This window comes from Pangasianodon hypophthalmus, chromosome 17, assembly GCF_027358585.1.
Source record: "Pangasianodon hypophthalmus isolate fPanHyp1 chromosome 17, fPanHyp1.pri, whole genome shotgun sequence".
Lineage (NCBI taxonomy): Eukaryota > Metazoa > Chordata > Actinopteri > Siluriformes > Pangasiidae > Pangasianodon > Pangasianodon hypophthalmus.
Window position 1 is genome coordinate 13,192,139 of NC_069726.1, and position 24,347 is coordinate 13,216,485.

Sequence of the window (24,347 nt, forward strand, 5' to 3'; positions counted from 1 at the left end):
AAATAAAGTTTATCACCAAATTGTTAGTTCAAATGAAGAAACATTAACTAGCTAGCTAGTTAGCTAAACTAGCTACTCAGTATACTAGCTTTGTTGTCAGATTTGCTGACATTTTCAAGTCATTCATTAATATACCTTTAATGCAGGAGGGTGCATTAATATAAATTGTAATTATTATTTTTTTGTAGATATATTTTGTTATTTTATTATTTACAATAATTGACTACAGTGTTTGCTATAATAATGTCCACTGACAGTTGACTGTTGGCATGGACAGGTTTATAATTGCTTGTGTTGCTTTATTCTTGTTTTTCAGAAATGTGTACAGAACGTATTCATCAAAGATTTTTCTTTTCATCAAAGGCTGATTCATGAAGCAAAACTGCATTCTTGCACACTGCTTCCAGTTTTCAGGCTTCAGGGCGTCTTATGCATATTGTATTTTTGAATATACATTGTGGATAATCTACTCCTAATAAAAACATACTGTAATTCCATAGATCTGTGATTTAAATGGAAGTTTCATTTTAAAGTGCTAATTCCATGAAATCGTCTGCAATTCCATAAAAATGGTTTCTTTTCACTCCTGGAAATATCAGTCCCTCATTTTTTTTTTTTTTTTTTTTTTTTTTTTAAGATAATTAAGTGTTCCTAACTTCTTAAGGAAACCCTTTGGATTTTGATTCTAGGAGGAAAGAGCGTGAAAAGGAAAAAGAGTAAGAGAGAGAGAGAGAGCGATTCACTTGATCAGTCTCCATGATCTGGGTAACCATGGTGACCCGTTGCTTAGTGAAGTATGGTTGGGTGATTCAGGCTCACAGCTTGAGAGATGACAGCAAGACACAAACCATAATTCTCCCCAAACAAGGTCCAATAGTTCCCTCTTAGAGTGGACTTGATGGAGAAAATGAACGATCACTTGTTTGATTTCAGTCTTATGTTCATTCATTATTCATTCACATAATTTATTAATACGTTAATCTGAGCCCACAGCCAAGACATGAGGCTCATGTTCAATATTTGACCTGGAGCACCAGAATCACTAGCCCTAAGTGTGCTATGAAGAAGCCCTTTCCAACCTCCAGCAAACCTGTGGGTCATTCTCACTTTCTTCTGCTCATGTTAAAATGTCAGCCTTTCTAACCTCTGTGTAGTGCAGTTCAGATTGGCACCAAGGCCACATAAAACACCTGGTGACTTTTCAACACTGGCTCACAACAATAATAGTTCACAATAATTCTGAAAGGAAAGAAATGTCAGTCTCTTAGGTTTATGTCTTCATCTAGCTTTATTTTATCTCAATGTTAAAAGAATTGTGGTGTGGTGGTCATGAACTTTAATGCTTCAATTATGAAAGAACCACATATTTTTTCCAGGTAGAGGAGAAGATATTAGAGGTGTAACAATAAACTCTGGTCAAGATTCTATTCACAATACTGGCATCACAATTTCAAATTGATTCGATTCTCAGAAGATTTTGAACAAAATTTGAATGAAGAAAAATTATGACTGAAAAGACTCCTTTTTATTTCTGAATCATAAATAAGCAAAGCAATGTGCATTTTTGTCTGTATAAAACTAAATTAATAAAAGAATTGCTACAAATAGAGGTTTAGTATTGTAAACAAAATGTACTACAGGTTCACAATTTCTTTAAAATAAATCAATATATTTATAAACTCTCCCAGAAATTTAGATTGAATAAACAGTGTCCTAAGTGACCTTGACACTTAGCAAATGTATAGCTTCAAAGTCGGCAAAAATGCATGGTTTCAGCGGCCACTGGTGTTTGAAAGCTGCTGAAGAACTCTTTTTTAACAATTAGAACGTGGTCATGTAACCATACAAAGTATAATGCGCATTGGTTGTTGCAATCTGGAGCTATCAGGCTATCAGACTTCACAAGTGCTGCATGCTGCATCATAAGACAACATAACCCACTCAGAGGAAAACACTATCTGCCCTGTTCTGCATACAGGAGCTCACAGATGCCTAGGATTGGCTAGTGTCTCTGTGATCCCTCACATCCTGAGAGCATAGCCAATTTTGCTCTCTTGACTCCCAGCCATGGCTGGCTATGGCATTGCTGGAATTCAAACTCGCAATCTCCCATCCATGGGGCAAACACTTTTCTGGTGCAGCAGAGATGATACACTTATTCAAAAACTTGCATATTTTATAAATATATTTGCAAACCTGTTTTTTTCCCCAAAAATGGTGTTGTCTCCATATCCATTATTGGAAACATCATTTGTGCCTGTAATTGTTTCAGTCAGTGGTTTACTATCTGAAGCTATTTGAATGCCTATTATGAGGGTAGCCCATGCAAAGATGATTGCACATTGCAATTAGATGTGTTCACAAACATTAATAATGGTCAGTGCCTGATTATCAACTCATTAGCACAGCTCAATCTCATTATACATGTAATATCATCACTTGGTGTGTTTATTGGTTTACTGGGAAGCCCTGAAACCCACTGGGGAGGCATAAAGGCCTAAATGAAGGCTGGTGTTTATGAATTTATTAGGGTAGGCAAAATCCAGAGCAATGCTCCCTGCCTCTCTGTGCCTGGCCTAGCTTCCCTTCAAAACTGAACGACCCATTTCAATGCTTAGAAACATTGACCCACTTTAACATATTTTCTGGGCACATTCAGAGGAAAATGATTTGAACCCATTTTCTTTTGCTCATAATTCTCTGTTTAGTGGACTCTGAAGAGCCTCTATGGTCATTTTGGCTGTAAGAAAATCTCTTGAGTGTTTGTTTGAGATGGCCTTCCATTTTTTATTTAATTTTTTTCTGTCAGTGTCATTGCAGAGGGAATGCATCCAGCTGCATGCGTTCCGAAGCACTGGTGAGTTGAGCATACTAATATAATAAATAATCAGGAGAAGAAGAATGCAATTAATGATGATAGCTACTTTTCAAAGAGTTCTACATCGTGATTGAAAACAAGCTAGTAACAATGTCACTTTCAGTCAGAGAAGTTGAATGTACTGGAGCAAGGGATCAAGGATATTTTCTGCTGTGTATGTGTGGCAGAGACAACGGAAATCCTCTGTGCTTAATTGACTTACTTTACCCTTGTGTAACTACATATATTTCCTGATAGCTTCACTGTAGCTACATAATAAATCATGTTGTTCCACAGCACACTTGAATTCTGCTTGAGTTCAGTAGTTCCTCTACAGTATAAACGATAGGCTTATATTAATACGCTTGTTCAAAGATTGTTTCTATAGTAACAGGACATTCTCAGGGACTTATGTGGCAGTCCGTACAATCTAAGCCTAATAATAAATGAATAAAAAATGTTGTTTTTGATGAAACCTTCTGATAATAGAAGTTTTTTTTTGGCTTATTTACTTCAAGAGAGAAAAAAAAAACAGGCTGAACTCTTTATAACTGCTATAAAATAAGTGATAACCGGAACTAACTTTTCTCACGGATGTTCCATAACATTAAATGTAATAATTAAAAAGCACAATGTGTTGCTCATTAATGAGTATAAACAGAATAACACACCTCAGACAGTGCAGTTATAGGAAAATATCACAAAACCCCAGTGTGGACTATTTTTATACAAAGTATAACCAAATGGTCTGTTGTCTTTATTGCTTATGTAGTTACTGAATAATATGTTTTAACATCTGAACAACAGGGGAAGGGGGTTAACAAATCAGTAGCCCATGCACCCAAAACAAGCAGATTTCCTATCTAGGTTATTTGTTTTTATTCATATTCGGACAAGTAGGTGTAATAACCAAAAATAAAAACCTATTTATTTTTGACCTTCGCAAAACCTCAAAACTTTGAAAAAAAATTTAATTTGATATGTTTAAACTTAATGTATTTCATGATGGTTAGTCACTGTCATGTTAGCTGGTGCTGGAATCAGCCAGAAACTCCACTTTCCAGAACACGTCACAGCGTACAAACATGGCTGCCATGGACTACAATACCCAGCACAACACTCCACCATCACGTTCACAGTCACCTGAGTTCTACACACCTGTTCCTAATCACACTCAGACCCTTTTTATATGGACTCTCACCAATGACTCATTGCAAAGTAACTCTCAATGTGTATCTACCTGTATCTACAATGTGTATCTACCTGACTTATCAAGCCTTGTATTTTGTGCCTTGACTTTTTTTGCTCTCGCCTTGTTGCCTAGTTTTTGGAATTTTGAAATTGAAATCTATAACACTTCCCAGTTCGGGTATGGAGTGAGGAAGCAGGAGGCAGGCTTGGGACCACGGGAACAATTCAGAGGCATTTTATTCTCCAATTTCACTTTCGCTTTCAGCGGTTTATTTTATTTGCATGCACACACATATGCGCGGCTCTGTGCTGCATATCTCTCTCTTTCAAGGCACTCAACTTTCATTTTTATCCTCACCCCATCTCACTGCAACACAAAACACTCATTAATAGAATCCCCACAGGTGTGCATTCCTTACCACTTACCTTCTCCGGCTCCGCCTTCCATTCACAAACTTGCACTTGACCATGTCCCCTCTTCCACATACCCCCACTGCCGACTCAGGCCTGGGAGCCATCCAGCCTGCTGCCAACAAGGCCTGTCCCAACAGATAGTATCGGATGGTGATGACCGCCCAATGATGGCCAGATACTCCTTCCCCCTCCACCACCTGGGACAACATGGCCCCCAGCCTTCTGTCCAATGTATCAGTCTGCAAAATAAAAGGGAGGAGAATGAATAAAACTTAGGAGAATGCAAGAGCGGTCCACCACAGAGTGCAGCTTTTACCTGAGTGAAAGTCTGCTGGCACGGTTCTGTCCACTGGACCGGATCTGGCGCCCCTGAATAATGTCACCCCCGGCTGGCATCTGAGTAGTTAGGCACAAACCTACAATAGTAGCCAGACAGCCCCAGAAACTGTCTCACCTCCTTTTTGGTCTTGGGTCTTGGGCAAGCCGCAATCTCTGCTGTCTTATCAATTTCAGGTCGTTCCTGCCCATGGCCCAAGTGGAAGCCCAGATACTGTACTTCCACCCACCCAATCACACACTCCCTTGGGTTCACCATAAGTCCTACCCGCCTCAACGATCTCAGAACAGCCCTCAGGTGCTGCATGTGCCACTAACAATCATTACTGGAGATAATAAAGTCATCCAAATAAGCAGCGGCGTAAGCAGCCTATGGAAGGAGGATTCTGTCCATGAGTCCCTGGAACATCGCAGGGGCCCCAAACAACCCAAAAGGAAGGGTCACGAATGGGTGTAACCCAAACGGAGTGGAAAAGACCGATTTTTGTGAGATATTGGAGTCAAGGCGATCTGCCAATATCCCTTTGTCAAATCCAGTGTCAAATAAAAGCGAGCTGCGTCTAACCAATCAAGCAGCTTGTCAATGCGAGGCATTAGATATGTGTAAAACTTAGACACCGCGTTGACTTTTCTAAAGTCCACACAAAAACGGACAGTCCCATCAGCCTTTTGCACCAAAACCACTGGGCTGCTCCAGTCACTGTGGGACTCCTTGATTACTCCTATGTCGAGCATAGCCTTGAGTTCATCTCGAACTACATTTTTCTTGTGTTCGGGCAGATGATAGGGGCGGCTGCCTACTATCACCCCTGGGGTTGTCTCTGTGGTGCTCTATGAGATCGTTGTGACCGGGGGAGAGGCGAGAACACATCGGAAAACTCAGCTTGCAATTTAGCCACGTCTGTGGTTTGGGATGGAGAGAGGTGGTCTCCATAAGGGACAGGGGTGGATTGAGCTGCTGTTTTTAGATTTACCTCCGGTCCTAGCTCCTCCCTCTCTGGAACAACTGTTGCCAAAGCCACGGGAACCTCCTTCCTCCAGAGTTTAAGGACGTTAAGGCGGTACATCTGCTGCGCCCCGCCTCTATCCATCTGCCTTACCTCATATTCAATATTCCCAACCCATCATGTTATCTCAAAGGGCCCTTGCCACTTGGCGAGTAATTTAGAGCTCAATGTGGGTAGTAAAACGAACACTTTATCTCCCGCTGCAGCCCGTACCCCTGTTATACAGACTGGATTGACATTCTTGCTCCTGTAGCAAATTCTCCTGTGTTATGTGGCTTAAGTTGTGGAGTTTTGCTCTCAGGTCAAGAACGCACTGAATTTCGTTTTTACCATTGGAAGGTCCCTCCTCCCAGCTTTCCCGAATGAAGTTGAGCAGGCTGCGAGGCTTCCGCCCATATGATAACTCGAATGGGGAAAACCTCTCTTGTGGGACCTCTTGCACTGCCAATAACAGGGGCTCTATCCACTTATCCCAATTTCGCACATTGTCATGAATTGTCAACTTACGAATCATGTTTTTCAATGTTTGAATAAATCATTCTACCAGCCCATCCATCTGCGGATGATAAATGCTGGTGCAAATTGATTTAATACCCAACAACTCGTAAAGCTTGCATAGTGAAATAAATGACATGCCCTGATCAGTCAGGATTTCTTTCGGGATCCCAACTCGGAAGATAATACGGAAGAGTTATTGCGAGATCTCTTATTCTTAAGAGATCACTTATTATTAAGAGATGTTGCACAGAGGCATTGCTTCCTGTTATGGCGTTGCATAGTCCACTAGAACCAATACAAAGAGATGCCCTCATGCAGTTTGATCTAATGGCTCAATGAGGTCCATGCCAATTCTTTCGTAGGGGATCTCAATTAATGGGAGTGGGCACAAGGGCGCATTTGGGGTGGCTGGCGGATTCACCAGCTGACATTTGTGACATGTTGCGCACCACCTGCAAACATCGCCGCGGTCCAGTGTTTTATCCTGTCCTATGTGCCCAGCCATCGGATTATGGTGAGCCGCCTGGAATAATAATTCCTGACGGATCTTCAGAACCAACAACTGGGTCGTCTCCTCTTGTGTTTGAGTGTCCTGTGTCACTCTCTATAACCTATCCTTAATAATCGAAAAACAGGGGTGGGAGAGCGCAGCATTAGGCTGAATTCGCTGACCATCGATTACTTTCACTTGGTTGAAGGCATGCCTGAGGCTCTCATCGTGCGACTGCGCCAAGGTGAAATCCCCGAGGGAAATCCCCACCAAGAGGGGAGGAGCGGAGCTCCCCCTGCTCTTGATGTCCCCCTGATATGTAGCTGACATTGATGGCCCCGGCCCGCCTACCCAGCCAATGCCACACCATTCCACACCTTTTTTCAGTACTGCAGGACCCATCCACAAACATTTCTCTCGCTAACGCTTGGAACCCTGGCCAGTTTGTCCCCAGGATTAGTGGATGGGCGAGGTGAGGACTAACTGCCGCCTCTACTCTATATTTTTGGCCCTGGAAGTGAATAATGACCAGCACTAGCGGATATTCGTGAATATTCCTATGCACATGCCTCACCTTCTCCAAACGTGCCTTTCCCAATGACTCACCTTGAACCAAGCATTAGTGAATTGAGGTTTGGTTACAGCCTGAATCCATCAATGCATGGTATGTACCCCCTTGAACACTCACCGACTTTGCTGACTTTTTCTTGAGTGCATAAACTCGGTGTGCTACATTAGAGACTTTGTTAGATGATAATAATCATATATTCATTAATTTCCCTTAGTCTGTAACAATGCGCTTAACCGTCTAGTATGACATACATTATTCCTTTACATTAGCAACCACTTTTTAGCCTAGGCAGTTCATGGGAGTGGGCAGTACATTACTTGCCCAGTGGGTTAGCTAATGAATTTATGAATTGTTCACCCCTGTGATGAGACTTTAAGGGGTTACATTGTAATGATTCTCACCCAGAAAGCACAGTGTTTTGCTATTTTCAATCTTCTTAATCCAATTAGATTAAGCTGCAAACTGCTGCTTTTTAACCAAATGACATGCTGCACCCACATTGCAAAAACCTCACAGTTACATCCTCAGTAATGATTGGCAGGCTTCTGTAGTCACATAAATTTACTTTAAAAGTAAGTGTATGAAGATGGGGGGAGGTTTCATCTCTTTCTGAAACACTGTTGTCTAATTTTTATATGTTGAGGAAAATGTTGTTACATTTCATTGTAGATTTTTAGTACAAGGTTAATTTTTTTGTTGTTTTGTTTCTCATTCCTTCATTGGTCATTGACAAACATTTTTTGTCTTTCTATTTTGCAAAAAAACTATAAGTTTAAGAACTAACTCGCCAGCATTCAAGCTTGCTAGTTGCAATGTTTTGCTAACTTTTTAAACGTGCAATGTTTTCTTCTATATACATCTTAATCGGTGTAACAGTTAATAAAAAGTACAAATAAATTTTATCATGTACAGCTTACCTTACATCTCTACCTGTCTATGCATCCACCGTTCTGAACTGCTTCCGAACTGCCTGCAGACATGACGTCATATGGGTCGGGGCAATTCGAACCTTCCACCTGAAGCCATTCAGCCTGAGGTCATTTTGCCTGATGCCTTTATGCCTGTGGTCACTTTGACGGATGCCTTTATGTCTGAGGCTGTACTGCCTGATGCCTAACTGTATGAGACCTAGCATCTGACGTAGTTTTTCTGGAGTCCTGAAGCCTTTTAATCTGAGGTCCGATGCCATTTTGTCATATGGCTGAGAACTGGTGCTGAGGTCTGAGGATGTCCTAATATGTACACTGTACTCCAGGCTCCCTATGACCATGTGTAGGATAAAAGGTACAGAAAATGAATGGATGGATGGATGGATGGAAAGGTGAGCCAATAATGCCAATAATCTAACAAAAGAAGGCTTGTTTTTTTTAGAAGAATTCTAAACATATATTTCCATTCCTCAATAGTAGCCAGTGTTTACATCCAGAGGAATAACACCTTTAAAACCTGAACATTGCTATAGGGTCAATTATGGCATAAAAGTATATGCTAATATAATAGTTATGACTATAGGCCTATAATCAGTAGCTCTAAAAATGGTGGGACAAAAGAAAAAGCACATTCACAACTGATTGTTTTTAATGGAAAGCCCATACATTTTTGGTGTATTTCTCCATCTGCTAAAGTGGGTAAATGGGAATGCATTCTACTTTGACGACAGTGGACTGTCATCTGTCTCTCTATTCATCAGTCAGGTTTTTTTTGTCTTTCTCCATTTAAGCTAGTTATTTATTAATGATGTGGTCCCTCAGTATCCTTATGTTCTCATAATCCACCCCTCTGTTCCTGCCTCATAACGATTGTGGCATTATTAACTGCTGCTGGGCGCAATTGCCATGAGCCTTATGCTTTCTTTCGATCTCCCTATAATAAAAATTATAACACAAGGCTATGAGATAATACTGGCTAATATGACCATTGGTGTTGTGATTGAGATCAAAATGATAATACCATTTAAATGGGTTGATATAATAAGCCAGTTAATGTGGAAGTGAATTGATGCAAATGGCTGAACACCTCATCATAACAGCCTTTTCAAATTACAGACGGTGCTAATTGTCCAGGAGGGTTTATGTAACTTACATTTTCCTATTCCTTTTCTCTGAAATGAGTGATAAACAGCCAAAGCAAGTCTATAACACATTTCTTATGCCAGTTGTTGAAGTGATTCAAAGGTTGTCCTGGCAACCAAGTCTTTCACTTTCAGCCATGGTCACAAAGCACAATAGTGCTTGTCAAAGCATCAAATAGAAATCTTTACTTAAATGTTTACTGTCATGATATCAAAGCACTGTGTGAGATGTGATTTAACAAAGGACTTCTCACTGAGTAGTACTGAGTGAAAAGGGTACTTTACATCTGCTTTTCCGCTTCCTGGAAAAAAAAAAAATCAAGAATGGCAGTGTTATTGTGGAAGCAGCTACAAAAAAAAAATGAAATGTTTTTGCCTGGTCAGGTCAATAATGTGACCTGAACCTCATTGAGGATGCGTTTTATTTAGTGAATACAAGATTGAAGACAAAACTCCCCAAACGCATGCAGAAAGTGGAAACCGCTTCATTAGAGTCCTGGCTGAACATCACCAAGGAAGATACACAGCATGTGGTGATGTTTTTAGGTCACAGTCTTCAGGCAAAGGATTTGCAATCCAGTACACTTATGTATGATGCATTTAAATTATTCCCAGATGGGTCACTTAATATAGATGTAAACACTTTGGAATTTAAGCTGACATTCTGCACTTTAATCCCATAGCCATTGTCTTATTTCAAGTCCACTGTGCTAGTGTACAGAACCACAAGAACAAATATTGGCACTGTTTAGTTACTTAAGGTCTGCACTGTATAGAAGTGTAAACAGTTCAGTGGTCCCTGTGTAGTCCTTTTAGCAAGCAGGCATTTTTCACGCTAAAATCAGCACAAGTTATTAGCTGTTCTTCTCCCTGCATTTTAGTTGGACAAAGAAGACCAATTTTTTGTTTTGAAGGGGACAGTTCAGTCAAAATATAACGGCTGTGATGGTGTGATTTATTCTGATGATAACCATGTTATAAGAAAATATAATGATCAGGAAAAAACAGATATCTGTTAAAACTATCAGTATATAAAATATATGAGAAAGTCAGTAAAACAGCCAACTCAGAATGAATGTGCTCACTTTAAAACACAGAAGAAGCAGCGGTTTAAGACTATGGATTTTGGTGGGGCAGGACGACATTAATAACCACATAACCTCAAACAAATGTCAAGAGGCTATCACACTTGACTTATGCTACAGGCTACTATCTAGTATTTTTTTTTTTTTCGAGCAATACTGTAATATGCAGTTGAGAGTTGACAACATCCAGCATCCATTGTAGCAGAATGTTTTGAGTGGTTTTAGACATACCTTTAACACATAACTGTGTTCAATGAATTCCATTCACAGTGTGTGAGCTGCATACAGAAGAGCTAATATCATTAACCAGGGTTGCCAGGTTTCAGCAAAATTTCCAGCCCAAATACATCTCAAAATCTACACAAAAGTCCTGAAACTAGCCCAAAAAGTTTGGGCATTGGTTAAAGGAAACACATTTTTCTTCTTCTTCATTTTTCTTCTCAGCCTTTGCATAGGAAACAAGGACAATGTGCTGCATATGCATTTGTGATGTATGGACATAATCCCCCTTTCACTCCCCAATCTTTGCAGTATATCTTACAATAGAAATGTTTCTGTATATCTTAGGCACACTGTCTGCACTTAGACTTTGCCTTTGTTTGATTATGATGTTTTGATTTATTTCTGATTATTTGCTATAAAACAAGATCTTGGTAGCACTCCTTTCATTTACTGTCCTGTTTGCTGCTTCTCCACCACTTATAATGTTCATAGAGAGTGATTCCTGCCCCAGTGGGCCTTTATTATTGCATTTCCCAATAGCTGAAATAATAAGCGTATGGCACTAAATGGGGAAATTCCCCACGATTTCCTAAAATCAAGAAAGGCAACTAAATCAAATGGAACACGGGCTTATACCAGTCAAATAGCAAAATTTTTAAATCATTGGTCACTCAAAAGAGGTAATTAGTATGTCAATTGAATTTAAAATGTATGAAGATGTTAATGAATAATTTATGAATATTAATATTTGTTGAAGAGCTGATATATGTGTTGAGGTTCTGCCCCAGCTATGCCTGTAGACAAGCCACCACTGGCCAGAAGGCATGTGCACTTAGCAAAATAGTTGAAGGCTACACAATATGTAGACCTAGAAAAAGTTTTTCTGTGGTTTTCCTCTGAGGGAAACCTTAAAGGTGCTGGGTTGAACTGTACAGCAGACAGTTTCCCTTTCAGAAGAGGTTTAAAGTAGAACTGATGCAGAAAGCTAGAACGATTAACCATCTAAAGAACCCTTAATGAACCGTTTTTCTAAGAGTAAGTGTCTATGGTAATTAATATAGTGTGTTTGCTTAAATTATGTTAGTCCAGTCCGTTTACTGGCCATAAAGGTAAATGTCCGAGGATAATATGCTGCACGCTGCATAAAATTGGGCCTCATGAAATCTTCATTTAATCACACAGTCATATTCCTCTCCTCTCTATTTCACGTCAGCCCAAAATTACAGAAATGAGTAATTTGGTTAGATAAGCATAATTACCCTGCTATATCACACCATCCCCAAGGCCATGGTATTATGAGAGTAGAAATAACTTACATCCACTGTTCAACCTTTAAAATGTGTGTGTGTGTATGTGTGTGTGTGTGAGAGAGATAGAGAGAGAGAATTTATTGGTGATTTAATGAGTAAAAATGTTGCTGTGTGTTGACATTTGCTCTGCCTGGGGATAGGTTATGTGTTATTGAAGGTGAAACGGTCTCAGATAGAGTTGCAAGATATTAAAAGTTCAGTACCTTCTCAGTACTATAATGTAGTAAACCATTTGATTATATAACATTCAATACTTTTGATGCTGTGTTTAAACTGACCAACACTAATCTGACATTGCATTCTGCCTATAGGCGAATATAATTGTGTGTGCTAATTGGATTCACATGAGCGAGACACATACAGTGCCTCAAGCAGCAAGTGCACAAATAAATAAAACAAGTTTCACACCCACAACATATGGAGAAGACAAGCTCAAAGAGTGACATTCGATCACATTTTTTTTTCTTTTTTGTGCGTATGAGATAAATTTTTTATTAATTTTTTTTCTTTTTACACAAGAATCACAGAGAATATCAAAAAATAAATACAGATTACAGCAGCAGAAGTCACAAAAAGACATTTTTTTACATTTATGGCATTTGGCAGACGTCCTTATCCAGAGCGACTTACAAATATCTCATTTATACAACTGAGCAGTTGAGGGTTAAGGGCCTTGCTCAGGGGCCCAGCAGTGGCAGCTTGGTGGTACTGGGATTTGAACACTCAACCTTCTGATCAGGAGTCCAACATCTTAACCACTGAGCTACCACTTCCCATGGACGTTGCACCTCTTGAAAAATAAAAATAAATTCATTGCCTAAGCGTATTTATACCTGAGTTATACCGTTTGTGTAAAATATTCTTTTTTGCAGTAAAATTATTCTTTTTCACTGTTATGCCAGTGAAAACTATCCCCTTCTGAGTCTGTGTAAAGGTAAAAGTGGTGTCATTACATAAACATTGACAGGGATTTTTCCCTAAGGGTGTTCTTATCAGACCTGACAATACACGTTCCCATAATTGGATGATTGGTTGAATCCCAAAACATACAGTAAGTAAGTTCCAGTAGCATGAGCATTACATATAGTACAATAAGGAGTGGAAAACCTTATTTTATGTTGTACATGGTGTAGAATATGCCCTGTGTATGCTTGTAAAATAAATTAGTTGATGAGCTAGATTTTTCAATGTTGTGTTTAAGTTAGGCCGAATAGTATTCCAGTTACAATTAAATCAAAGTAAATTGAATGCTCTTCCCCATATAGAAGTTATAGTTAATGTAGAACAAGACTCATCAACCAAGATACTGTAAATGTATAAGACTAGGTATAAAACATTATGCTACTGGATGTGAACTAATTGGGTTATCCCAGGTGACCCCGTAGTTTTTCATAGCTGATCTCAGTCTGAGATATAAAAAGAATGACATCCTGGGGAGAGTGAATTTGCCTTTAACTCTATGAAATTACTCGAATCAACAAATGTATGCACGCCTATTTCTCTCCAAGCAGGATACGTAAATCATTGTCCACCAGACAGGAAATTGTGGTTATTCCATAATGGTGTGGAAGAATGGTATTTATGAGGGCCCTCTTATAATGGGGTTTGGCTACAGCATCCTCCATGAAACGCTTGAACACCAAGAAACTCTAGAACTGGTGCTCAGAGGGTGGAGCCAGGGAAAGTGAGTGGTAAGGATCTACACCTGTGTGGGATTTTGCTAGTGAGTGTTCTATGTTTTAGTTAGCAGCAGCAAGGATAAAGAGGGGAGAGACAAGAGCCGAGAGAGAGAGAGAGGGCTAAGCAGCACAGAAATGTGTGTGGGTGTGTGTGGGTGTGCATGGGTAGTGAAATAAAATTGCTGAAAAGCAAAGGTAGTGAAGAAAAATAAAGAGCATTTGAGTTGTCCCAAGCCTGCTTCCCATCTCCTCATTTCCGGCCCAACCTGTGAAAGTGCTACACATATGTAATATAAATTGAGTTCAGGCAAAGAGAGACCTCCAGATTGCTTATGACGGTGCAGTGTAGTATGCCATATTCTAGCACATTTGTTACCCTAGTATAAATGCAATGGGGGCATAGAAAAAAAGAAAGTTAAATCTTGGAAGGATATTCATTTTAATGCTAGAGATTCTTCCTTGAAGGGGGACTGTCAGTGAGCTCCACCGATCAAGGTCTGTTCTGATTTTGCGCATTAGACTGTTGAAGTTATCTTTTGCAATTGTTGAAAAATGTGTTTCCTTTTTAAGTAAATGAGTTGCAAATGGGGATTGAGGAACATAGTTGTATTGATCTGGCCAGCGCATTTATGGGCACAAGGCTTTATTTAGTACAGTTGATCTCTTAAACAGAGGGGGACCTGAATTCATCAAATAGTTGAAGAACATATTCAATAGAGTCAACATGGGATAGGTAGAGGAGCACATCTGCAAATAGGAAGATGCAATGCTTGTTGCCATGCAAAGTTACGGGCTTTATGACCCTAAAAATAGTTGATCATAAATAACTCCATTCAACCTTGTCAAAGTTTGATTTTTTTCTAGTGAAAAAATTGCAGTTGAATATGGGAAAGAATAGGCAGCTTCTAGAAAATCCAGGTGTCTATGCACATTATCAGCTGCGGAACGGCATTTCATAAATGCAGTCTGGTCATAATGAATTAGGTCGTTCAATACTAATTCAATACGTGTAGATAGAAATTTGACAGATATTTTAGATCGCTACATATTAGAGAATTTGGACAAAAACTACTGCATTCCAGTGGGTTATATTTTTTTCTTTGCTTGCTGATGAAGACATGGAAGCTAGACATAGATTTGACAGGTTCGATGTTTTATTGAGTTTACTTCACTAATGTGATGAACTACTTGTCCTATGTAGTCACTCATGAAGCTTGTGACATTGAGTTCACTTCTTTGCAAGCACAAATTAATAATCTAAATTTTATGTAGACTAATTCTGAAGGATTGTGATGAAATATCAAACAGAGATTGGTGTTAAAAGTAAATGTCCTGCCTTACTGCAGGATATTGTAATTCAGTGTTCAATAGTTTTTGTCCATTTGATTAATTAATTTATTTTGGGGCAAAGTGTCATTTTGGTATAGAGAATCACAATAGTACATCTGATATTGATAATGAAGCCAACATGTTCGTATGTTTGGTTGTGTGGTAAAAATGATGTGCAATGTTGTGCATACTTGAATGTGCCATTCCAAATTATATTCACCATTTGATATTGCATTTAAGTTTCAAAGCATAATTCTTAATACTTAATACTTAATTTGAGTTGGAGTAGTTTATTCAGCTTCACATTTGGAGTGGTGTTTCTTTTAATAAACATGAACGTTTGGATTCTTGTCACAGGTCGTAAATTCATCAGTGAGGGCGAGTATGTTGAGATGACTGCGATCACCAAAGAGCAGTCCGGATCATATGAGTGCATCTCTTCAAATGACATCTCGCCCCCGGATGTCAGGACGGTACAGATCACTGTAAACTGTAAGTCTACTGTCAGTCCCACTGATATCAAAGAAATACCTGTACATTCAATAACACTGACACGGTCATTTATGATCATCATTAGTCTAGTGCATTCACCCCACAGATCCTCCAGTCATTTCGCAAGCTCGCAGCACAGGGACTGCTGTTGGACAGAGAGGAGTGCTGCAGTGTGAAGCATCAGCTGTTCCTCTTGCTGACTTTCAGTGGTACAAGGAAGAGCGCCGGTACGTTTTCTATTTTAAAATGACAGTTTTGCAACACAATGTTCCTAGCACTTCACAGTTAACAGCTAACAAGGACACGCAGAATCATAGATACAAAGCAACACCTTTGGGGATCTGTTGGTGTTCCAGAACAAGGCCGTAGAGATTTGGGTTTAACCTTCAGGGAATTCATCTGAATGCTTGTTTTATTCTGGTTTTAGCAGTAGTGTTACAATGGACTTACATCAAATTGCAAAAGATAAACATGAATGTAAAGCGAAAAGCAGGCATTGCATTGTAACACTAAGGAGAATTGTTGAGATAATAGTTGGCCTGGATCATAGGAAGCCTAAAAAGGATGTTGAGATGCTGAGACTGTGAAAAACTAGCATTTATTAAAATATTATTCTGAGAATGGACACTGGACTGAATTCCTTCTTTAAAATAGATGCTGAAAATGATGATTTTGTTTATATATATGAGTATAAATTATATATAATATGTACCACCATTTATTAGGAATGCCCTGCTCATTCATGCAATTATCCAATCAGCCAATCATGTGGCAGAGAGGTCAGAGGAGAATGAAAGTATGTGGGCACAGACTCAATGAAACTTGCCAGCTGAAGATTAGAAAAAGACCAGGCGACGTTTTTCCAATATCTGTGTGCGCACAGCATATGAGGATAAGTACGCTTAGGCTAAGTTTCTGAATAAAATAGTGAGGAAAGAGAATGTAAGTATGGAGCAATTGGAATGAAAAACAGAGGCATATCCCTAGTACAGCAATTCAGTTTTAAGCAAGATCTATCTCAGTCCCTAGTTATGTAAAATTTGTCAAGCAGCAGTGGCTTTTCTTTAAAGAAATAAATTCCTGTAAGAATAGTTATTCTGTAGTTATAGTCTAATAGTTATTCTAGGATTAGGTCTTAATCTTACTTGATAAGATAAGAGGTAAATGCTTTTCCACCACACTGGACTACATAGGCAATTATATGTTATGAGATACCCTAGACAAGCCATTGATTTTAAAATTAAAAAAAGTAAATCTAATGTAATAATCTTCCTTGTAACAGTTGTTACCTATTTCAAATTTAAGTTTTGAGATGTGTGGGTGAATTGCAGCGAGTCTAATTCACAATGAAGCAATTCCAAGACATGTACCTGTAATACTACATGTAGGATGGCAATGCTGTATAAATGAAAGCAAGGAACAAGCAAGGAAAAAGGAAATAGAGAAAATGCACACAATAAGACAAGCACATTTTAATATTTTTACTGGACAAATAGCAGTGCATTGCTCACACTCATACATATCAAAGCTTGGAATAGATCTACATTAGATCTGAAAAAGGGTTTAGTACAGGCATATATCAAAATCCACTAGTGGTTACTGAAGCCTTTGAACATTTTTGGTTAAACTATAAATGTGCTCAAATTATGTACTTTAGAATAGGGACATCTAAGTAATATTGAAGTGCACTTGAACAGAGAAAAGTCTGTGGCTTCAGTTTATACTAAGAGTCTAGCATACAAAAGTTACATACTTACAAAGTTACATACCATACAAAGTGTTGAAAAACTTTAAACTGACAGGGTCCAAGTGAGCGTGTATTATGAGCAGTGTACTAACTGACTGAAAGAGGTGAAAATTTAATCTCCAGTTAGCTAGAAATGCTGTACCAGTTTCAAACCCAAGGTAATACTCTTTCTGTTCAATACTTCATTAACTAACCTGAGCACTATTTACACTATTAATCTGACCTTGTTCATTGCAGCCTTTTCAATGGACTCAATGGAGTCAAAATCGAAAACAAAGGTAAACAGTCCATGTTGATATTTTTCAACGTGTCTGAAGAGGACTATGGAAACTACACGTGTGTGGCCATGAACACGCTGGGAATCACAAATGCAAGCATAATCCTGTATGGTAAGGGAACTTATTTAGTAATATAAATCCATATAGCTTTAGTGATTGCTTGGTTTCACTAAGGCAAATCATATTAACATGTCTGTAATCCAACTAATGTCATTATAAATACAGGAGTGCTAACAACTGAGGCTGAGACATTTCAAATGTGTGAGAAAAGTTCTACAACTGCTAAGAATATCATTTGACCTGTGTGTTAATTAAAAATTTAAGATAACTTCTAGCTGACAATTTTGTGATTTTAAGATATTAAGCCAAAAAGATTTCACCCGAAATAATGTCAAAGCAGATATATAAATTTCTCCCTTTATAATTTTGATACTTTTAAATACAAAAACATTTTGCATTTTGGTGTGAAAATTCTCACATATATTCAGCGTAAATAACACATTGCTGAAAACGGCAGATAAAATCTTATAATTTCTCAATAAGACTTGCTTTACTTTAAAAATCCCACCCTGAAACACATAAATATGTTTATGTGAAAATAATTGTGATGTCTGCTACTGGGTCATTTCTAGTGCAGTTACAATGGTGTTTAACAGGAAAAAAGAAAGATGTCAAATATAAGGAATAGCAGTCAGGATTTGCAGTTAGCTATTAAAAACAAAAGCAATAAGTCATATTAATAAGAAAACCATCCTTAGAAGTAGTAAAGACAGCAAACTGACTCAGAGGTTCAGAATGCAGTACAGTTGCGTTCAGTTACATCAGAGCTTGGCTTATTAGTGATCTATGAGATGACAAGAACAATGGTGTTGGCCACAGCATTAGCATGAAAGTTAAAGCTTTGGAAGCTGATCTGTTTGAGTATACAAATGAGGAGGTGAGAGAGCTGGACAGACTAAAGGACTAAAGCACTGCTGCATTATGTACTGTGAATAGAGATCATGCAAGGACTAAAATCCCACTCACATCACTGTCAGCAGGTAGTAGAACAGCATTGTGGGTGATGTAGGTACCTGTTAGGCAATGTGAAAATAGATCAACATGATCATCAACGAAAGAAGTTTAATGTGGAGGTGGCACCAATCCGATATTTAGTATAGTTATCTGGACAATACAAACCAAAAATGGTGGATCAGATATCGAAGAAAACATATTGGATCCTGTAACAAATGACAAAGATTGGAATTGGATTCGGAAAAAGAAATTTATTTTCAGAAAAGGAAATATTTACACATAAAGAGCCTTTCTTTTTTCTTTTGTTAGGATTGTTTCTGTTATATTTATGTTTTTATACTTCATTATTTATTAGAGTGATTTTGGTGTGAAAGAGTTTATTTGTGAAAAAGGATTTTACAGCTTAGTAGTATAAAAAAAAAAAACAATATTGGATGGGTATCAGTACTGTCTGAAACTGGCTGAAAGTGCTATCATGCCATCTCTAGATTAAACTAACAAGTCAATGCAGAAATTAATTACTAAATAAATCTTGGACATTAATTAAGATTAATTTACAGGTCATTCAGGGTGGATTTTTACTTTAAGTAAGTGTAGCAGAGATGAAATAAATGTTGATTTATTTCATCTCACACACACACACACACCTGAGTGAGAGCACTTAAGTCATACTGAGATGGTGTAAGTGCTCAGAATATATGCTTTCTCTCTCTCCACAGGCCCAGGAGCAATACACGACGTGAACAGCGCTGCACTTTCTCCATCCAGCTCTGTCTGCCCACTGCTCACACTCATTCTCTTTTATCTCAAGTTTTGATGCTAGAGACACCAACATCTGCATCAGCTCCTCTCGGCATAACACAAAGACAGACTCAAAGTCCCTTCATTAGAAGCAAACCATTATTATTGTTATTATTTGGTTTGAACTTTTTTCTCCAGGGGTTGGGCTAGAAAATAGATTTGGACTATGAGTCTGTCCCATGAGAACATGAGACTGCACAGGTTAGGGTTCTGTGACTAGCTGGTAAATATAGTGAGCTCTTAATTTTTTTTAAATGTCAAAGAAAAGCAAAAAGTCATTTGATCGTAAAAAAAAAAAATACATGGATGGTTTTGCTCGGTATTGAAATGTGTGAGTTGAGATGTCTGTGTCATGTCAGCTTTCCTTGTAAAAAAAAAAAATATGGAGTTCTTGCAATGAATTCTTCTTTTTAAATAATCAACAAAAGTGCAAAAAATCATGTGATATTTGATTTACTGTACCTGTACAGATGTATACAGTGGAATACTTACAGTTCATTTGAATATGAGTGAGGTCAGTCTGTGCGTAATATAGCTCACATTTCCTGAAAAAAAAAAAAACAGTCTGGTGTGTATTATAATGTTCATCCATTACTGAAATAATGTTCTGATTTTGTAAAAAAGGACTTCTGCATTACCACACACAGACAGTAGGTCAGTAGGTTAGTCATCTTACCTGGTCTTTTTAGAACCTTATTTTAGACACTCTTTACAGTAATATATACACATGTAGGTTTAGGAAGTAGGCAACACACTGGATTTGCAACATTTGATGCAACATTTGGTGCACATTTAGAGTAACACTTCTGCAAATGTTATCTACATGTGGAACAAGGCCCTAAGTACCGCATGTGTAATCAGACAAAATTGTATAATTATTAATATACAGTATACACTTTCCCTGCGGTTCCTGTATAATTGGGAGATTTCCTGTTAATTGGTGATCATAAGGTTATAAATAGGGATGCACTGATACCATTTTTTTCAGACCAAATAAGAATATGAGTGCATGTGTTTTGGTACTCGTCAATACTGATACCAATACTGATACCGAAATGTGTAACCTGCTTAGTAATAAGCAATCACATTCATCATGGAACATTTTATTTAGCTCTGTTTATATTGGGTGCTGCCATCTGCTGCTAGCTATGAACTCCTCGTGCTGAGTTTTAGGTTTAAGATATTTTATAAGGTTGCTTGTATTGTAGGATGATGCTCTAGTTCCTCCTGTTGATATTTTCCCAGAACACAGTTTGCCGTCTGCTTTGCTTTGATTGCCATTAATCGTGAAATAGGTCCAGATCGTTGTCATTTTGTGTCGTCTGTACACTCGGCTTACCTCACATACTATCACATTGTATCAAATTTTAGCATTGGAGCAATGAGCTCCGAGCACGGTACTGGACCGATACATGATACCAGTATTGGTATCAATGCATCCCTAGTTATTAACGGCTCACAAATGAAGAAGACCCTTCATTTAAAAAAAGGTATGTTTTTATCATTGTTTGTTTACAATCTGTTGAGGTATCTTACCAGTGTTCTCTCTCAGGTTTTAAGGGATGACTTTAATTTTTGTGTGCCTGTGAATGTCTATGCTTAAATCCTTATGGCAAAGGATATTAAAAAATAAGGCCAACACCATTATTTGTTATGGTTATTATGCATTATTTATTATTTTATATTCTGAGAGCTGGTTTTTAAAGTGCATCAGATACACTTTATTCCCATGCATACATATGCATCAATGTAGAATATTCCCATTGAATGTGTATATAATCATTAAGTACAGTAGAGATCCTGTACAACACACAGTACAACAACAGCCCAACCCTAAACCCACCCCCAACCCATAATCCCCCTGTGTGTCTCTCAGCGCTTATATGTAACCTTGATAAGCTTGCCACTTTCTCTGTCACACCTCTGCACCTGTTACTCTCTCTCTAAAAGCAGAGCTGGAATGCAGTCAACACCTTAATGAGGAGATTTGGATGCTTCCCAAGGAGAAACAGTTATCAGCCCATGACATTAGACAAGCTACACACACACACACACACACATACAGTTCTATGAGAGCTTAGGAATAAAATCTTGTACACTAAGGATTTCGCAAGAAGAGACGCAACTATCCACTGCTCCACAATGCAAAACACACATGAATCTCCTGCGTAATTCTCAAAACATGAATTTTTTTTTTTTTCCCCTATGGTTTGTTATTATAGATCTGAGATTGAGCACATGTAGTGTTTTGCATGTGCTGGGTGATTTTTTTCCCTCTAATATACACCGATCAGCCGTAAGATTAAAATCACCTGCCTAATATTGTGTAGGTCCCCCTTGTGCTGCCAAATCAGCTCTGACCTGTGCTGTGTTATCTGGCACCAAGATGTTAGCAGCAGATCCTGTAAGTCCTGTAAGTTGCGAGGTGGGGCCTCCATGGATCAGACTCTGGGGAATTTGGAGGCCAAGTCAACACCTTGAAATCTTTGTCATTCTTTCTCAGAAGATTCCTGAACCATTTTTGCAGTGTGGCAGGGCACATTATCCTGCTGAAAGAGGCCAGTGCCATTATGGAATACCGTTGCCATGAAGGGGTGTACTTGTTCTGCAACAATGTTTAGGTAGGTGGTACATGTCAAAGTAAAATCCACATGAATGGCAGGACCCAAGGTTTCATAGCAGAGCGTTGCCCAGAGCATCACACTGCCTCCGCCGGTTTGCCTTCTTCCCATAGTGCATCCTGGTGCCGTCTCTTCCCCAGGTAAGTGATGCACACGCACTCGGCCATCCACATGGTGTAAAAAGAAATGTGATTCATCAGACCAGGCCACGTCCTTCCATTACACCATGGTCCCGTTCTATCATAGCCAGCATTAACTTTTTCAGCAATTTGTGCTATGGTAGCTCTTCTGTGAGATTGGACCAGATGGGCTAGCCTTTGCTCCCCAAGCGCAACAATGAACCGGTGTCCTTCCTTGGGCTAGTTTTGGCAGGTACTAACCACTGCATACCGGGAACAGCCCACAGACCTAACATTTTGAGATGCTCTGACCCAGTCGTCTAGACATCACAATTTGGCCCTTGTCAAAGTAAGTCAGTTCCTTAAGCTTGCCCATTTTTCCTGCCTCCAAAACACCAACTTCGAGAACTGACTGTTCACTTGCAGCCTGATATTTCCCAACCCTTGACATGTGCCACTGGAATGAGATAATCCATGTTATTCACTTCACCTGTAAGTGGGTTTTAATGTTATGGCTGATCGGTGTATGACGGTCATTTGAGAAGAAAAAATCAATTTGACCTTAAGGAGAAATGATTTTGTAATTTGAATTTGTTTGAATTCCTTCAAATGAAATTGTAAGAAATGTTATAGCTACTAACTTCACCTCTAACTTTAACAAACAAAAAGTTCATACAAGTTCTCTTGTGCAAAGTTTTACCCGCTCCACTCTCTCTGCATTGCTTCTGATTTATGCTGTGGTAGGAAGATAGGAAGCGTATGTACATTGGGACACATTCCAAACATTGCCTAAATATTTTATAAATCAATACTAGTGGATTTGTGAACAGTTAATATTAAACTGCTTAAGGTTGCAGAAGAGTATTATTATGGGCAGACTGTGCAAAACTATAAATTGAATAAATGTAATCATTGTTTGGCAACTTATTAGGTCAACCTGAATAAAAGCACAGATACAATGCCAGTCAAATGCTTTAAATCACATCATTGGATTATTAAAATATTATACAAATATTAGAGATCAGTGTTTTATTGGAAGAATTTAGATGTGATCTTAGAAAAGGCCAAAATCTTTATTATTCTAATTAGGCATTGAATATGTAGCACACTGTGTATTTAGTTTATACAGTTAATACTAAGCACTGACTAGGAATCTCTTGTCTATAGGCTTAATGTGTTTACCCTTCAAGTTTTTTTTGTCTGTACCAATAATAGTGACTAAACTTTAATTAAACAAGAGATTCCAGGTGTTCAAAAACTTTTGACTGGCAGTGTATGAAGCTTTACGATTTAAGCTTTAAGTCGTCAGTGAAGTATCCACCTGTCATCTTACCTTCTGGAACATGCATTTATCTACATTATATAGGAGCAGGGAATGTGATGTTCCTCAGCTTGGAGAAGTGCTGGTCTATTTGCATTAAAAACTGTTATGAAGTACAATTACAATGCATTTTACCACAGTGCTGTTGAACTCTCTATTCTGATTGGTCAGAAGTTATTTGTTGATTTTTCTGAAAAGCAGCCCTGACAGTGGTGCCGGCTGCAAAGCAAATCACAGGTTTATAATAATGCACTTGTTCTAATGCATTACTGTTTCTATAGTAACAGATCATTCACAATTGTATAGCAGACATTCACATGATTGAATCCTAACTGTGAAAAAATGTGTTGCATTTAAAAGCATTATGTGCACTCTTAGAAAAAGGGTTTTAAGAGTTTTGTTTATTTCCTTAGTTAAGGATTCAAAAAGCCTTTTCTGAGAGTGAGACCCTCTGTGGTAGGGTTCTGCATAGAACCTTTAAATTTTCCCCTAGATGGACAACTGAAAAAACATGAAGTGTTCCAGATTTGACTTTGGCATTGTCTATTTGTATTATTATTTTCCCTAACAGTGTATAACTCATATGTCAGCTAAATGAATTTCTCAATTCATTCATTTCTTGATCATTTCTTGATTTACACCTCACAAATAAATAAGTCTTTCTTAAATCATCCAGTATTGCCTTATAAACGATGTATGTAATGTGTATGAATGTGTTATAAAGGCCCAATATAGGTCCCCCGTTAAAATGTTACCAGGCATTTTATTAATTTTTTTGTTATTGTTATTTTAAGCAGTGTAAACTTATAACTAGACAATGTTATAAGAAATCCATCAAGCATAAAATAAAGGCATGTCTCATAAATAAATCTCATATAGAGTATATACAGTACT

General features: G+C 38.3%; 1 protein-coding gene across 3 annotated transcripts in view; it reads left to right on the forward strand.

Moving 5' to 3' along the window:
- The window catches only part of opcml (opioid binding protein/cell adhesion molecule-like), a 221,030-nt gene extending 196,906 nt beyond the window's left edge, over positions 1-24,124 (forward strand). For all 3 annotated transcript variants that reach the window (XM_026942052.3, XM_026942051.3, XM_034312922.2), the window contains 4 exons: positions 15,418-15,552; positions 15,659-15,779; positions 17,537-17,688; positions 19,311-24,124. In XM_026942052.3, coding sequence (XP_026797853.3) covers positions 15,418-15,552; positions 15,659-15,779; positions 17,537-17,688; positions 19,311-19,408 — 506 coding nt within the window. In that variant the 3' untranslated portion in view covers positions 19,409-24,124. The remainder of the gene's footprint in view (positions 1-15,417; positions 15,553-15,658; positions 15,780-17,536; positions 17,689-19,310) is intronic.
- The last annotated feature ends 223 nt before the right edge of the window (positions 24,125-24,347 follow it).